This window comes from Canis aureus, chromosome 1, assembly GCF_053574225.1.
Source record: "Canis aureus isolate CA01 chromosome 1, VMU_Caureus_v.1.0, whole genome shotgun sequence".
NCBI classification, from domain to species: domain Eukaryota; kingdom Metazoa; phylum Chordata; class Mammalia; order Carnivora; family Canidae; genus Canis; species Canis aureus.
The window spans coordinates 54,926,609-54,944,008 of NC_135611.1; the positions used below are offsets into that span (position 1 = coordinate 54,926,609).

The 17,400-nt window shown below is 56.4% G+C and overlaps 1 protein-coding gene across 7 annotated transcripts in view; it reads right to left on the reverse strand.

Moving 5' to 3' along the window:
* The window catches only part of RPS6KA2 (ribosomal protein S6 kinase A2), a 344,859-nt gene that overhangs the window by 32,550 nt on the left and 294,909 nt on the right, over positions 1 to 17,400 (reverse strand). For all 7 annotated transcript variants that reach the window (XM_077899684.1, XM_077899685.1, XM_077899688.1 and 4 more), the window contains 2 exons: positions 10,044 to 10,108; positions 190 to 292 (listed from right to left, as the gene is read on the reverse strand). In XM_077899684.1, coding sequence (XP_077755810.1) covers positions 190 to 292; positions 10,044 to 10,108 — 168 coding nt within the window. The remainder of the gene's footprint in view (positions 1 to 189; positions 293 to 10,043; positions 10,109 to 17,400) is intronic.

Genomic DNA, 17,400 nt, shown 5'->3' on the forward strand with positions numbered 1-17,400 from the left:
TCTATCACTTAAACCTCCATGGTGGACCAGAAAACAAGAAAGTCAAACAGAACCAACCAGTTTTCTCCAAGGAAGCTTTCCTGAACCTGAGATCTGCTGGCTCCTAAGTCACTCTCCCTAACTGACCCAGGAGGAGGACCCACAACTGGCCAGCACCCCGGGTCTGCATGCACTCACGCGGGCACACACCTGTGGGCGTCCGTGCTGTGAACTCGGGGTCAAAGTGGAAGGTGTCCTCGGGCCTGCCCACTGCTGGCTTGAACGGCGGCTTGATCTCCTTCCTGTACAGCTTCTGCAGGGAAAGCAGGACGGGACAGTGAGGAGCTACGGACACCTCGAAACATGCCATAGAGCAGCAGACCCTGATGTTGGGGAGGGGAAGACATGCTTCGAATACTCCGCCCCGGTTTTCACCTGCTGCCAGCCCCTCTGCATACTCTGACGTATACGTGAATACGTGTGGAATCCAGTAAGTCACGTGTTGATATTATGTACAATATATGATATAATTACATCCTATAAGGGCCACAATTGAAGGTATGAGGGTCTGGACACATGCTAAGTAATCTCCATTTAGGGCAACATGAGGTTTTAAGCCTTTTTTGGGGGGCACAATTTTTCTTTTTGAATTTTTCTCTTCAAGTCCAATCTGGCTGGACAGTAATGTCTTAGCCCACCCCAGGTAACAGCAGGGAGGGGCCCCTGCTGCTTGGCACCCTCCCCCGCCCTGGCCACTGCAGGGCCAGCACGTGGGGAACGCTGGGAAAGCCCCCTGCTAGAATCGAACCAGGTCCCTCCGGTGCACACGCATCCCAGAGCCTGTGACCGGGGACCACAGTACTTTCCTCGGGCACCCCAGATTTGGGGGTCCAGACCCCTCTGCTCAAGTGGGCAGAGTTGTGCTTTTGCGTTCCTTTACATGCATTTGTGTGCCTTGATGGGCTGCTGAGAATGCCTGAATCCTGAGGAGGATCGGCCCTTCTCCGGAATGGCCACATCTGGCCCTGACCCTGAGTCACGGAGCCAGAAAATCCACGCCCCTCACTGCTTCACTCTGACACTGGCTTCCTTGAAAATGTGGTCTAAACCTGATTGCGTTGTCTTCAGTGCTCTCGGGCAAATCAACAATTCGTTCTTTTGGGGAGATTCAACTATGGGAACAATGCAGTTTGGAATCAGGCTTGGGTAAAGCTGCCGATGGGGAAGAAGCAAGCGGGGGGAGGAGGGGAAAGTGGGGCCGGCCTGGGAGGTGAGCCCTGGGATGGAGAGGCATTGGGGGGCCTCAAGGCAGCTGCTCCTAGCTGAGGCTGAGGGGGCGTCTGCGGGGCGGGCTTCAGAACGTCGCAGTCCTTGTCAGTCGGCGTGCCCTGGGAGCGGAGTCACGGCACTGGCCGGCGTGCTGAGAACCTGGCAGGTCGGCACACCCAGGGCCTGGACACCAGGAGGGGAGTCTGGCTGCAACCATGTAGCACGAGTTTTCCCAGTTTTGCCCAGGCCCTTTCTTGACTCTTCTATGTCTGTAGGTCTGCAACCAGGGACCCTCGTGGCTCAGAAAACAAACGCAGCGACCTCCGTCCAGATCTGCTCTAAATCTCTCCATGACACAGAAAAGCAGATTTTATCACCTTGACTTTACAGATGAGGGAACCCAGGCGAAGGCAGGTTGGGTGAGTGGTGCAAGGTCAGGAGCGAGTGAGGGTCAGCAGGAAGAGGACCTGCTTTTCCCCTTACAGCACCACTCACGGGGCAGGAGGGCGCAGTGCCCCATCCCTGCCCAGAGCACACCCTTCCAGAAGCCACGGCAGCCACAGAAACTGCCAGGTGCGGCTGATAGAACAACCACTGTGTCTGGGATCAGGGAGGCGGGGGGCAGAGGCCGGCATGGCTGGTGACCACCAGGTGCCCCCGGTTTGCGAGAGGCAGGAGCTGGGGCACAGGGCAGAGCAGAGCTCGGGTTGTGCACCTGGGAGCCGTGGGAGGAAAACGAATGCGTTGACTCCGCCCTGGATTATCTGGTCATTTCCTGCCCTGGGTGAATAGATTTCATTAGGAATTGATTTACTTCCTAAGCTCTTTCCAGAAATAGAAAGATGCTACTTTCCGCGGTGACGCACTCTGGGGTGGGAATAAACTTCCATGATGTGTGCACTTGTCAGAGGAAATCTAATAAGGCCAAGCGAAGTGTGCTTCCTTATTAAAATGTTAGCGGTTACTGAGACCGATGGCCGAGGCGCAGCCCTGCGGGGCTCAGACCCTTTCTGCTCGCAACAGGGATTCTCCGGCGGTATTTGAGCTGGGTTATTAAATCAATACCTGTCCTGCTCAAGGAAAACTCACATCCTCTCCCTGGTCAGGCATGTGTTCTCTTGCAGGTGGGCGACAGGTTAGGGAGGAAGCTAGTGGGGAGGGGAGGGAGCCGGAGGGAGAGGAGAAGGGGAATCCCAACTAAGCCGGGCTCCTGCTTTAGGAACAGGGGGGTTTATTTACAGGCACACAGAACTGGCTGTCACTTAACCCAAATGAGCAGTGAGAGGCGAGCCGTTTGCATGTGGGGCTGGAGGTCATACATTTCAGCTGCTCTTCTCCCTGCAGCTCCACTGACACAGGGACCCCTGGAAGCAGGAGGCTGAGACCTGCTCCCAGTCTCAAACCTGCAGATAAAACATCCCCAGAACCCAGGGCTTTTCAACAGAAGCGGTTTTGCTCTACGATGGAACACCAAACAGCACCTGGAGGCGTCTGCGGTCAGGACCGTGTGCATGTGCGGGCCCCCAGGGGGTAGATTCCAGGCTGCTGGGGACACCCTGCAGGCTCGTTTCCCTCCGACCACCAACAGTATAACCACACCAGCTCCAATGAGAAGCAGGGCTGCGTCGTCAAGGCCACTGGCACTTTTTCAAACCCCCTTCCCCTCCCTGCAGAAACCTGCACAGCTCTGCTGCTTGTCCTGCCATCCCTCCACGCCCCTGCCATGGGGGGAGGATACCAAGGCTTTGAGAATCCAAGTGGACCATGAAAGCACAGGCGCCTCCTCAGACCACACTGACTCTCAGGGCCACGTGCTTTACCCCAGTCTTTCGCCTGTCTCACCCCCAATAGCCACACAGAGGCCCAGGCCTGAAGGCTGACCTTGTGGGGAGACAAGGCTCCCATTTTCCAAGTCTTTATACGTAAGGGAAAGGAATTCATCAGAATGGCATCTGTCACCTAGCAGTGGTGCTGCTGTGCACATCGTTTAGGTGGAGAGGACTGCCTCCCTTTAGCTCCAGTATTTAGCAATAACTCAGGGAGCAGAGGATGTGGTACCTCCTAGCTTCCCCCACCCCAGGACCCCTGGGCTGGCCTGCCTGGTTCAGATTCCCAATTCCTCCCTCCTAATGCACACCCAGCCCAGTGTGTGCCCCCAAAACTGGTCACAGAACCCAGCCATTGCTCAGCAGCACAATTATAGCATGTATGTCTAGTTTTCCTTAGTCCTTCGAACCTCCTCTGTAAGCCTGTGCTTCATTAAGGAAATCCTAATTGACCAGAAGGGAGAGCGTGGGAGAGAGAGCCCACCGAGGGCTCGCTGGTGGGCGGGCTCCCTCGAGGACCCCTCAGCCCCCAGAACACTCATCCGTGTTCTCGGTCCACCTGTGAGCATAGCCTGTGCAAGGGCAGCCCCAGAACACCACCGTTCCTCCCGGTCCCCGAGGAGGCTGTGGTTTCATCCTGGTTCTGAGCAGGTAGCAAAGGGCTGTGTAAGGTACCCAGGTGCCCTCTGTGCTCTGGATGGCTCCTGATGCAGTCTTAAAGGTCAGTCAATTTCTTCCTATAACTGGGTAAACTTTGGGCTAATGTGTGCTAATATGTGTTACTATTACACATGCTTTTCTTTCCCTGTGTTCAAACCTAGGAGTGGGTTTGGGGTTTCAGGGCAAAGATACTCGTGCTTCTCATTTTGGAATGTAAGCGGCAGTACACAGGGTTAAATCGAGAGCGATTGGCAGCCACGTTCTGTGTAGGTCTTGAGCTTGACGAGATGCATTATAATTCTGACCTAGATTCCCCTCTCTGAGCCTCTGGAACAGTCCATCCCACACTGACAGAAAGGGAATGGGGGTCTTATGATCAAATTCATTCGCTTTAAATCACCTCGGCCGTCCCGGGATCTTAGGATGACACAACAAGTCGCAGCCACATGGGAATGGATTCACACGTCATGCCGGGAGGCTCTGGGCAGGTGCACCAGGGCTATTTATACCTAAACGACCTTCCGGTGACGAAGGGGAGAACTGGGGGGCACAGTGAGAGTGGTGACAGGGTAATGTGATAGGAAGCTGCTTCTAGCCTGGGGTCACAGACCTAACATCTGCTTTCTGCAGGCAGCTCTGGCTCTAGGCATCTCAAAATTAACATTCTCCAATTAGGAAAGGGCACACAGTGAGCTATAGATTATTCCTGAAATAGCAACACAGAAATAATGTGGAATTGATGCTAGCCTGGCAGGGGTAACAGGGAGAAATCAAATGGCTCCAGGTTCCCCCACCCCGCCACTGGGGGATCTGATGGGTCTGTGGTCCACGCAGCAGGACTCTGTCTACACAGCTTACCCCTCGCTGAAAGCAGTTCCAGCCAAAGTATCTGTATTTATAAAACTGCTGAACTGAGAGGCGGTTATTCATTGAACAAAGAGTCCTGTCGGGCTCCTTGAAAGGAGAAGCTCTTCTGGTGTATTTAATGTGGGAATAAACTGATAGAAATCTTTCTAGCAGGCAGTGGGAGGAGCCCCCTCACCCTCTGACACAGGCCCCGAGATGCTGGCCAGTAGCCAACCGCTCCTGGGAACCGAACCCCTAAACTCCCCTCTGCACAGTCTTGTGGGCGAGAAGACTTCTGTCTGCAACTTCTGGTCACATGTCTGGCAAGGTGGGGACTTTGGGTCACGCTGCCAGTTAGCCCACGGGCCCTGGGCTCTCTTCTTCCTGCCCCGTGCCTTGGTTTCTCACGGGAGACCCTCCCACCGCAGAGTGACCACTGCTGGTACCCTTGGAAGGGTCACAAATGCAAACAGAGCGACACCAGCACAAGCTGCCAGCATTCATAAAAGTAGTCGCGATATCGGGTTCTGAACAGTTACGGTGAGGGCCCCAGGCTCGGCCAGGAAACCGGAGGCTGGTCAGCAGGTGTCGGAGGGCAGTGGGGTGCCAGGCCACGCTGCGTGTCTTCCTCGGGGCCTGTGGTGTGGAACTTCCGTGCAGCTATGGGCAGTTTGCGTGGTGTAGGTGCAGGACTTGGGGGCTGTCATGTTTCATTTGTCTCGTGAGACAGATCAGCTTTCATGAAGTCTGCTCCGCAGCAGACGTTCACCTGTTCGGCTTTGCAGACAGGTGAACAGTAGAGCAGGACGGTCTGGGGCAGTGGCCTCACCTGCACCTTGGGTGGACTTCTTCCGCTCCTGCAGGTCACCTGAAAATTGCTGCTGGCAGTTTCAGGTCACAGAGAGAAGCAGAAAGTGGAATAAATACCCTTGCACTTTCCAGGGCAGATCCTGAGGCAGGCCCTGGGTTCAGGCAGGTCAGGGAAGTGGCTCTGCGTCGTCCTCACGAGCCTCTGCCGGGCAGAGGGAATGCCTCCTGGTAGTCAGAGTTTTTGCAGACGCTGCTCTGCTGTGGTTTGCTTATCTAAGCTGCCGAAACAGAACGGGCACGTCTGGACACAGAGTTAGTAACATTACTCCCCAGATGCCTCGCATGTTCGTGTCTGCTTTCTCAGACTGCCACTTGCCAGGTGGGCGACGGGGAGCCACGCTGGACACCAAGACTCACGGCTTGGGGGTGGGGAGGGAGGGTGGCGATGGGGGCCCCGGGAGGCCCCTGGCAGCTGCGAGAAGGCTGTGGTCCCCAGGAGGGCTTGGCTAGTTGCATCTCCCCCCAGATGTCCGGGCCTGCCCGCGTTCTCTGCGGCGGTCCTCTCTCCGACGGGACGCCTCCACGGTACACCTCTTCTGTGGCTGGACCGTGCAGCCGTCGGATGATGAGCAGCTTGGGGACAGCTGTGTCTTTCCATTGCTATAGTGCGGACACCCTGCTCGCTCACCTGGACACGGCCAAGCGCCAAGTATCATTTATGAAATACATGAATTTGCACAAAAGTGGTGACTCAGAGCTCCTCTCCCTTAACCACTGACTGGCTGCTTTCATTCAGGGCCTGGGATGGAGTGCGATCCTTCCATCTCTCTGTCCCTCCCTCGTCAGCCTCGGGCAAATATGGAAGTGACAGCACATATGCTTGGTCCCCATGAATCCGAAGGGCCTCTCTCAGAAGCAAAATGAAACAAAATGCTAAAAGCAACAAGAGAAACTTCCCGTCCTCTGTTTTAGTTCCAATCACTTTGAAATAAAGCAGAATGCCACATTCTTGGTGCAGAAATCCCATGACCACGTTTGCCCTGCAGGGACCTGGCCCCATGTGTGGAGACAAGATGAGCCGTGCACACCGAGGCCGGTATCGTGGCTGGACTCTCACCGGGCACGGCTCCTAACACTGCAGAAAGAAGCTGGCCTCTGCTCAGAGCTCACGCGGACCTGGGCTTTCTGGGATGCACACGAGCTCAACCTGCAGAGCACACTCAAGGTCATCATCGTGCTATGAAAGTTCGAAGCGTTTCATAAAGTTGTCTTGGCTCCCCTGTGCATGGCCACTCCTTCAGGGGTGCCCTGTCTTGGCTGAGAGAAGCATCTGTCTGCAGCACTTGCCAGCAGCTCCTCTTGTTCCAGGTGGCTGTGTCGAGAGGTCCCCGGAGCCGTGTGGCCGGGCCTCCCACCCTCTCAGCTGCAGCCCTCAGATCTCCCACACCACGCGGCCAGCTCCCCTACTCTGCCCCAGCGATCCAGTTCTCCTGTTTTCTCGTCGGTGTAGGCAGGGGCTGTGGTGTTCCTGCCCCGAGAGCCTCTCCCGCCTGCTCCCCTGCTCCCTCGCTCACCCACTATTCATCGAGTGCCTCCTCTGCCCCAGCCTGTCTCAGAGGCAACATTGGCAGTGACTCCTGAGCTTTTGGGGCTTCCATCCCGGGGGCAGGGGATGGGGACTGAGAACACCATGAAGCGGGGACATGATGCACTGGAAGGTGATGAGGAGCCAGGGATGGAGGAAGGTCAGGGGGCCAGGGCACTGGGTGAGGAGCGGTGGTATTAGAAGGGTGGCTCAGGTGGGACAGGCTTTTCAGAGATCTCAGGAGTGCTTAGGGACATGTGGGCCCATGTGCTCCGCAGAAGAGGCCTGAGAGGCTGGCGTGGACGGCACAGCTCCGGTTCCCTGCCTCCTCCCCTCCGTGGTGCTCTTCACAGCGCAGCCTTCTCTCCATGACTCAGTGCATGTCCTCCCCTTCCTGCCTCTCTCTCTGGACCCCGTGGCAAAGCCCAGGGTGTCACGGCCAGCTCTGTCCCCACATCCGGGAGGTGCCTGAAACGTGGTCAACAGCGTGGCCAAGTATGTGCAACAGTGCATAATAAGAGAAGGGGGTATGCAGCTCTGCTCTGGTGCCTGTGCCCGGAAGGGACAACATCTGGCAGAGGGGACTGTGCCCCAGCTTGTGGGACTCCTGCCCTTGGTGTGGCGCTGGCCTCTGGGGCTAGCACACAGCCTGAGGCCTCATCACCACACACGAACAGCAGAGCTTCTGTGCTGGGTGGGACTCGTGAATGATCCACCGACAAAGATCTTTAGGAGCCTGTGTGTGAGTTGAGGGCGACCGGGCTCCTTATAAGCTCACATCTCAGTAAGCGAAGGGAGAAGAGATTTCACAGGCAGGTCGTGGCTTTGATGTCTTTGTTTCCACTTTTCTAAATGCAAGCTGATGTCGACTGGGCCCTTTAACGAGGCCTGTGTACCTGGCGGGGAGGTCACAGGTGTGCCAGCATCTCGAGGGCTTCTCTCGTCTCGCCGTTGAAAAGAAACCAAACCTCGTAAAAGCTCCATAATCGGAACGGCAGAAGGGGGTTTTAAGGAAGCTTGTGCTCTCCCTGCTGGTCCACTTTCACAGGGGGAGAAGGGAGGTCGGGAAAGGTCAGAAGGTCCGGGAACAGCTGGTCCCCTACGGCACTGATGTCAGCACCTTCTCGGAGGTAACAACCGTGGGGGGCCGGGGGCGGTTGGCCACGGAGCCACCTGCTGCTGGAACTCGCTCAGGTGACAGAAAATAACAGAAGCCGACGGCCTCTGTTCTGCAGGGGACATTCATATATAAATATATGTATTTCACATTCTGTTAAGATCCCCCGAGGTTAATCTGTGAGCTCCAGAAAAGAAACCTCGGAATGTGCCTGCTGTGTGAACCGAAGGAAAGGACCAGAAGACACTGGCATCCACGGGGGATGCCTTCGTTACACACAAAGCACAGCCGCGGCCGCTCAGAGGCACCGTCCCCAAGCTGACGGGTTAGGAGGCGGCTCCGAGAGGCTGGTCGGGGTGAGGGTCCGGAACTCCTCTGCCAGCATCCAGCTCCAAGCGGCATCTTGGCAACCACCTGGAGAACTGGAGCCAGAGGCCTACGTCTGATGGGCCCCTCCCTCCAGGTGGCATCTGGGCATCAGGCCTGTGTACAGCAGAAGTCCGGGGGGGTCGGTTCAGCCAGAGCCCCTCCCGGTGGCCTTCCAACCATGGCCCTCCACCTGCCCCCTGGCTATAAATCCCACTGCCCCAGCTAGCCAGAGTTGAGCCCCATCTCTCTCCTACTGCAGACCCTGTCCCCGTGGTCCCTGAACTCATCCCGACATAAGTCTTCCTTATGTCACTAACAAGTGTCACCAATAACTTTGTCTTTAACAGTTGGATTTTTTTTTCTTTAATGGCTCTGTAAGAAGGGGTAGCTGTGTGGGCCTGAGCCCCAAAAGAGAGACTGGGAAAGCGGTACGGAATTCGAGATGCCAGCGGTTCAGCACTAAGGAGCACTGTGCAGTGGGGCCCGGTGGCCTGGAGATCCAGTGACCCAGCAGCCTGGTGATCCACAGGGGGCCCAGAGACCCAGAGACCCAGCAGCTTGGAGACCCACAGGGACTCAGAGACCCAATGACCCAGAGACCCAGCAGCTCAGCAGCCTGGAGACTCACAGGGGCCCAGAAGCCCAGAGACCCAGAGACCCAGCAACCTGGAGACCCACAGGGGCCCAGAGACCCAGAAACCCAGCAGCCCAGCAGCCTGGACACCCACAGGGGCCCAGGGACCCAGAGATCCAGAGACCCAGCAGCCTGGAGACCCACAGGGACTCAGAGACCCAGAGAACCAGCAGCTCAGCAGCCTGGAGAGCCACAGGGACTCAGAGACCCAGAGACCCAGCAGCTCAGCAGCCTGGAGAGCCAGAGTGGCCCAGGGGCCCAGAGACCCAGAGCCCAGAAACCCGGCAGCCCAGCAGTCTGAGACCCACAGGGACTCAGAGACCCAGAAACCCAGCAGCCTGGCAACCTGGAGACCCACAGGGACTCAGAGACGCAGAGACCCAGCAGCCTGGAGACCCACAGGGACTCAGAGACCCAGAGACCCAGCAGCCCAGCAGCCTGGAGACTCATAGGGCCCAGGAACCCAGAGACCCCAAGACCCAGTCTGGAGACCCACAGGGGCCCAAGGGCCCAGAGACCCAGCAGCTCAGCAGCCTAGAGACTCACAGGAGCCCAAGAGCCCAGAGACCCAGCAACCTGGAGACACAGAGGCCCAGGGGCCCAGAGACCCAGAGAACTGGCAGCCCAGTGACCCGGTGCCCTGAGGGGCTCCTGCAGCCTGTTACTGGGTGGAAGGTGATCTCTGCTCTGTCCTCAGCAGGTGGGAGTAGCAGCAGGGTCATCTCAACCTGCCTCCAAAGGGCCAAGTGCTAAAGGGATTTTCGGCCTGGCACTGCAGGAAGGGGGTCTCTGGTCTGTGCCTATAAAATGCCAGCCTGTTCAGAGGGCTCCTGAGGCAGGCCCCCGCTCCAGGTGACAGGGCTGCGGTCACCCCTGGTCTGTACCAAGCTGGTGCACCTTCCACCTCACCTCCCCATCATGCAGGGCAGTGGGCACTGTGCAACTCACATTCCAGTCTATGGTCACAAAGAAAGGATGCCGCTTGATCTCTTCCACCCCGTCGATGCCAGCACCTGTCGGAGGACAAAGCAGAGGTGAGCATCAGAACAAACTCCTGGTTTCCTGACCTCTGATATCTTCTGGCACAGCAGTGCGAGGGGCTGGAGGGGGGTGGGGGGTGCCCGGAGCAGCTCCCAATGCCTTCTTCCTGAGGGAAGGGGCCCCTTCTCCCCTGCTTCCCTGCCTCCACAGCTCTGTAGGGCTGTGACAGGGCCAGGGCAGGGGTGGGGCAGGCTGGAAGCTTTCTGCTGCAGGTGTGGAGGTGCCTGGAAACTCGGAGGGGGAGCTGAGGCCCATCACAGCCTGGCTGCATGTGTGCATGTGTGCATCGGTCTATCTGTCTATGTATGTAGCTATGCATATATCTATGTATCTTTTAAAAAAATTATTTATTCATTTGAGACAGAGAGACAGAGAGAGAGAAAGAAAGTATGAGCAAGAGGAGATGAAGAGGGAGGAGAAGCAGACTCCCCACTGAGCCTGGAGCCAAACATGGGACTCGATTCCAGGACCTGGAGATCATGACCCGAGCTAAAGGCAGATGCCCAACTATCTGAGTCACCCAGGTGCCCTTCTATCTATCTATCTATCTATCTATCTATCTATCTATCTATCTATCTATCTATCTATCTATCTAATCTATCTATCTATCTATCATCTATCCATCCCATCCATCCATCCATCCATCCATCCATCCATCCATCCATCCATCCAAGTAGGTTCCGTGTCTGACCTGGGGCTCAAGCTCACAACCCCGAGATCAAGAGTCACATGCTCTCCCGACTGAGCCCTGCAGCTCCTGCCCCCTGGCTGCACTCTCGTACCTACTAATCCTAGCTCAGCCTGGCCTTCCAGAAGAAGGAGAACGAGCAGAAGCAGCAGGAGGGCAGGCCACAGTGCAGAGCGCCCTGTTAGATGGCTCTGGGTTTACAGGGAGAGGAAGAGAGCCAGGACCTGGAGAGGCTGCTTCCAGCGGGACAGAACCCAGAGAGAGACTGGCATCCACCCCCGGGGCCGCCCGGGGCCCTGGAGACTGCTTATAAATAGTTCTGCTGGGTTTGTTAGTTCTCTTTTCACTTTGCTGCGTACATTAAATCCCAAGGCCGGGTGGGGGGTGGGGTTGGGGGAAAGGTCGAATCTGCAGAAAACAGAGGACTCAGGCAGGGAAATGTTTTGCCCCACATGGTGACGTCATTATACATTTGCCTGAAGCACACAGGCCAGCGCTGGTGCATCCATTGTCAAAGTGCACGGCACTGACACCACTTCAGGGCTTGGGCAAACTGTCTAGGGGGTGGGGGGCATACATGGGAACTTGCTGTACTTGCTGTTCTGTTTTTCTCTCAATGCTGTTCTAAAAATAAGTCTATTAGTCCAGAGAAACCAAAATCCCGAGGCCCTAAGAGCTCCGTGTTTTCTCCAGGATGGGAGGCTGGAGAGGAGCCTCAGTGGGTGATGGAGGGCACTGGGGGCTTGGGGACGTGGGAAGGGGAAGCAGGCCATGGGGGCTGGGCTGTCTCCAGCCAGCTCTTGTCCCAAGCCTGGGGAAGGGGGTTCTGTGTCACTCGGTTTGTGAGACATAGACTTCCCGATTCTGCACCCCCCCCTGAGCTCTGCAGGTCAAGGCCTGGTTCAGGGGTTCCCTGTTCAGCCAGCACCCCAGAAAGGTGGCTGGTGGTGGCTGCTGGCTGCTATGGGAAGGAGCAGGAGCAGGAAGGTGTGTAGAGGACCAGGGAGCCACCCCAAGGTGCTGTGGCCACCCTGGCACTGCCCATCCAGCCACACTGTCAGGGCCTGGGAAGTCGGGTGGAGTCCTCCATCCAGGGTGCTGGGATCCCAGGAACTGAAGTCCTCCTGGATTGGGCTGGATGCTTTCACATCCTAATCCCCTGACTGCCCTTTCCTGGTATTTCCGTGGTCGTGGGCACCACTCACGTGACCAGAAGGTGGGACAGTTCAGCCCCACCTCTGACCTCCAGGGAGGGGAGACGGCTGGCGGTGGAGCCCATCACCAACCCCCCGTGATTTCATGGAGCACGCCTAAGTAGTGGAACCCTTGTGAAAGCCCCATACATCAGGGTTTGGAGAGTTTCTGAGCTGATGAACAAAAATGCATCCATGTGCTGGTGGGGGGTGGTGGCACATCCCAAATTCCAAGGGGACTCCCTCAGACCTCACCCTAGGTACCTCTTTATCTGTATCCTTTAAAACATCCTTTGTAATAAACTGGTAAAAGAAAGTGAAATGATTTCCTGAGTTCTGTGAGCTGTTTCAGCACATCATCAGACCCACAGAAGGGGGCTCGGAAACTCCTGATGTATAGCTGGTTGGTGGGGAGCACAGGTGACGCCCTGGGCGGGGGACTGGCATCTGAAGTGGGGCATCTAGTGGGACTGTGCCACCTCCGGGTGGTTAGAGCCAGAGCTGAAGTGAATCGTAGGACACCGAGCTGGTGTCTCCTGGGAAGTGAAGACTTCGCTCATGTGGAAAACCCACAGGTCTGGTGTCACAGGTATTGGCGCGAGTAGAGGGAAATGGGTTCTATATTCGAGGACCTCCCCCTGAAGACCTCTCTGGATTTCCGAGTCTGGCTCCCTTGTTCCCGGATCTGATCCCAGCAGCTAGCAGCCTGTGACGGGTACCCAGACGGCTGCTGTAGAAAACCGTGCAGAACAAATCAGCGCTCTGACTCCCAGCACTGGCTCCCGTCAGCCCATCGCCGATCCCCTTTGATGAAGACCAGAACTCTGAGCTCAAAAATCCTCCTGGTCCTGAGGATTAAAGTGGAAGGAAACCCCACCCCGGATCTGCACTGCTTCCCAGCTCTTTCTTTGGTGAGTGCTGCCGGGCTGCCAGAAGCCCTATGGGTCGGTTGGCGGGGGGCACTTCGAGCACACACGTCCGAGCCCAAGGGTGCAGGCACCTGCAGGGGGACTCATCGCTACATTTCTTTGAAGAATCTGCTTTGCATCTTGTACCTGTTGCATTTCACCCTCATCCGTCATTTGCAAATACACGGTCTGCAGGGATTTGAACCAAGTGAGACACAAACGGAAATACAGATTTGGGTGTGACTCCGAGTTCTGTGCTGGGTTTTCTCGGATACCCAATCAGCACATTTTTATCTGCACCTTCTTTCTTCTGCTGCAGTGAGATTTTTATCCCATGTTTGTGCTTTGAAGCCTCAGCAAACAGTCGACAGTGAATTAATTAACACTTGGGTTATTGCTAAAAAATTATAGGTGTTCGTTCCAAAAGGAGGAAAATGTGAAACGGAAGGAAAAGTTCTTCTGCACACGGTTCTTCGGGGCTACCTCACCGTCCCCTGTGCGCACACCACACACGGTCATTGTTTTGGATCTAGTCTTATTTATCCTCTCCCGAGACATGTCAAGCAGGCCGCTTTGTATCCATGACCCCTTCTTACGTCAACTGAACAGCAGAGCCAGTCGGGCAGGGTTGAGCAGGGTTGGGGGCTGGGAAAGTCAGGGAGGGTTTGTGCAGATGCCTGGGTCACACCTGGGTGCTGCGGGCTCTGACCTGATGCCGTGGAGATCTCCCCCTGCCCCACGCGGAGGGCTTCGATTGGTCCCTTCACACAGAGCTGGTGAGGGCACATCCTTACTGGCGGAGATGTTGGGGACAGAGGGGGTACTTCTCTCTTTTTAGGCAGGTGACTCACGTCCTCCACGCCAGGTAAAGATGAGTTGAGAAGTTCAATGGAGCAGTAGCTCTGGGAGCTCACAGTCGACTCTCGGGAGTAGGAACATGTAGTCACCTGTGGCCCGTTGGCAAATGGGCGTATCACAGGGCGTGTCCACGTGGACCCGAGTCTCAGACTCCTGCACGCGGGGTGAGGGTGTGATCTCTCATCCAGGCGGCCCTTCCTTACGTCCACGGGTCACGGTGAGTGTGCCCTCCTCCCGTGCTCAGCACCGGGTGCGTCCAGCCCTCCGCTGCTCACAGCGTTGACAAGGTGAACACTTTCACCGTGGGGTCCATCAGCACTGGGCTTCCACCTTCTCAGTAACTTAGTCTCAAAAGGTTTCGGTATCTGCCCCTAATATTTCTACTGTTTCTTCAGTTCCACAGACAGTGTTGGGAACGTTTCATCCCTGGGGCCCCTGAGATGCCTCTGAAGTAGTCACTCTGTTGTTTTGGTGCCACACGGCATCCATCTAGAATTCTTTTCTTTTTAAATTTTTATTATCATTTGTTTTTTAAATTCTATTTAAAGATTTTATTTATTTATTCATGAGAGACACAAAGAGAGAGGCAGAGACACAGACAGAGGGAGAAGCAGGCTCCCTTTGGGGAGCCGGATGCAGGACTCGATCCCAGGACCCCAGGATTACCACCTGAGCCGAAGGCAGACGCTCAACCACTGAGCCACCCAGGTGCCCCCTTTTTTTTAATTTTAAATTTTAATTTTTTTAAGTGACCTCTACCCCCAACGTGGGGCTCGAACTCACAACCCTGAGATCAAGAGTCACATGCTTCCCCAACTGAGCCGTCCAGGTGACCCTTATGTCCAATTCCCGGCACGTGTTCAGAACACGCTTACTTTCGGTTACCATCCTTGCTTCCTCGAACTCCACCGACTGGCACACCTGTAATATCCAGGCTATCCTGTCGGGCAGGTGAACACGAGGTCTGTTTTTTATGTCTTATTCACTCACATGCAATCTACACATTATTTTTCATAGTCTCGAAACTATTTTGCTGTCCCTTTGAAATTTCATTTGTTCAGTGTTTAAAACATTTGCTGGGCTGTGTCTCGGAGGACACTGGTGTGAGCCGACCGCGCCTTGTTCTTGACCAAGCTGTCAGAGGTTGGCCAGCTGCTGATGTGACCCAGGATGGGACCTCGGAGACCAGCCTATAAAGCATGTCTTGGGGAGACCAACGTTGGGGAGTAGAACAGAAACAAGAAACACAGAAAATCCCCTGCTAGTGGGTGGCTCCGTGCCGACAGGTGTGCCTGAGATGGGATCTGATGTGGTCTACACAGCTGTGCTATTTTATATGGACCAGTGCACCTCATTCCTTTCTCTGCCACATACTCCTCTGGGCGTCTGAGAATCTCCTAGAAGGTCCTCTAGGAAGACACAGAGGCTCACGAGGGATGACGAGGTAGAGAGCTGTCAGCTTTGAAAAACCCTGGAGAATGGGTTTCCTCCCTTTTAGCACCCATCCTAATCTTCCATCCCTCGGGAAGGTCTGGAAAGCAGGCCAACTTCGCTGGAGAGGCGTTTACTCTCTGCCCTGCTCTGCAAACCCATTCACAAGAACGGCCACCACTGGTGGCCTTCCTGAGCCCAGAGGCGCACCCTGAGGTTCTGGAGGGCTCGGCCCGGACCTCACCAGGGCGCCACCCTGGCCTGAGCACACAGATGCCAGTGTGGGGGCGGGGCTCAAGCTTGTCCTTGACCTCCTGGACTTGCGAATCTTTCAGAGTGAGGAGTGTCACACCTGGAAGGCACCTCGAGGGTGGAGATGAGGACACGGAGGCCCAGCCCAGGGACTCATCTCCCCAGGCCTCCCTCTTAGAGCACGCCTGACCCCCTCCTCCATCTCCCCGTTGGCCTCTGTGGACCAACCTGTCAGCGACACAAGCCCCGAGAGGCTTTCTCTAGAGCACAGTGAGACCATCCTCTGGCTGCGCCCTTCAGGGGGACCCCTCCAGGGATGCCCTGGCAGCCCCTGCTTGGCCTGCACCACCTCCTCCAGCGCCCCCCTCAGGCACAGAGATCACGCATGCCCCTCGCCGGTCTTCTGCAACTTTGCCCTCTGACCCCCTCCCGGGAACAGCAGCTGTTTGGGGGCCACCGACATACTTAGCACAGGGTCGCATCATACAATGAGTTGTACCCTCGCCTAATTCAGAGTCGTCAGCTGTCGTGCCTCCGCACAAAGTCACAGTGGGAATGAACACAAGTGGCGCTCCAAGACTCCCGAGGTCCGTGAAGTGTGGAAGCTCGCTGCTCGCCCCGCAGGAAACTGCCTGTTCCCCCCGCGCACCTCGCCCTCCGGGACTGCCAGCTCTGATGGCTCTGTCCCTCCCGCCTTCTGCCTGCAGCACCCTGCCCTTGCACACCTGCCGTGACTGGCTTTTCCGGTTTGCAGGTTTGCCTGTTAGGCCCAAGGCCGAGGACTGGAGCTCCCCTTGGAGGCTGCCAGCACCATCTGCCCGCGTCACCGGCACCTGCTCAGGTATACACAGCTCGGTTGCCAAGCAGCGAATACCTCTAGTCAGCAGCAGGTTAGAGACCTAGATTCAGAGTCTTGAGTGAGGACATTCCGGGGGATACTGAGGCAGAAGTGCCACTGGCTTTAGACCTGGTGGCCGTGGCGGGGCCTTCCTGCAAGCCATGGTGGAGGAGGGGCCTCGGCATCTTCATCTGCAAAGTGTCAGAGGTCAAGCAGAGGCACCTTTGCTCTTTCTTCCAGGTGTACACTTCTGTGCACCTGCCCTTGGAGGATGTCCCTCTGAAATTCTTGTACTGGTGTTCTGACCCCTCAGAACCTCAGAACGTGACCTTATCTGTAAGTGGGGACACCGCAGATATGGCTAGTTATGATGAAGGCATCCTGGGCGGGGGAGGAGGGGACCCCCACCCAACCTGACCGGCATCCTTGTGGAAAGGGGGCAACTTGGGACGCAGACACAGACACAGGGAGAATGCCAGTGAAGGTAAAGGCAGAGAGGAGGCTGGTGCTTCTGGAAGCCTGTGAGCAGCGAGGATCCTGCAGCCCCCAGGAGCTGGGAGAGAGGCCCGGGATTTTCCTTCCCACCCTGCCCATGCCCTGATGCAGGACTCGGGCCTCCAGAGCTGGAGACATTACGTCTCTGGGGTAAGCGCATGGTCCATGGCACTTTGTTCTGTGGGCTCAGGAAGCTCATCAGTGGGATGGGACAGCCACTGAGTGTCTCACCCTTTGCTGCAGTCACCCTTATCTGTTTGCCCCTCATCGTTTCCAGCTTATTGTTTTACCCCCAGCATGCAAGTGGGCTTGGCTGAACCCGCTGGGAACTCCACTCCTGTGTGAGGGGCGGAGCTAGTGGGGCAGCGGGGACGTGGGGCCGGTGTGAGGCCTGGGAGTGGGCCTCCCGGCGGGGAGGGGGGCGCTCAGTGGGAGGGGAGGCGCCAGGAGGGGTGCAGGGGGACGTGCAGGGGGTTTGTTGTTTCCCAGCACCAATGCGGGCCGGCCATGGGGTAGGGTGCCTGGGGTGGGCTGGGGGCCCAGGTTGCTTCGACAGAGTAGGATTCAAGAGACAGAGGTTCTGGCTTACGTGTGAGGATCA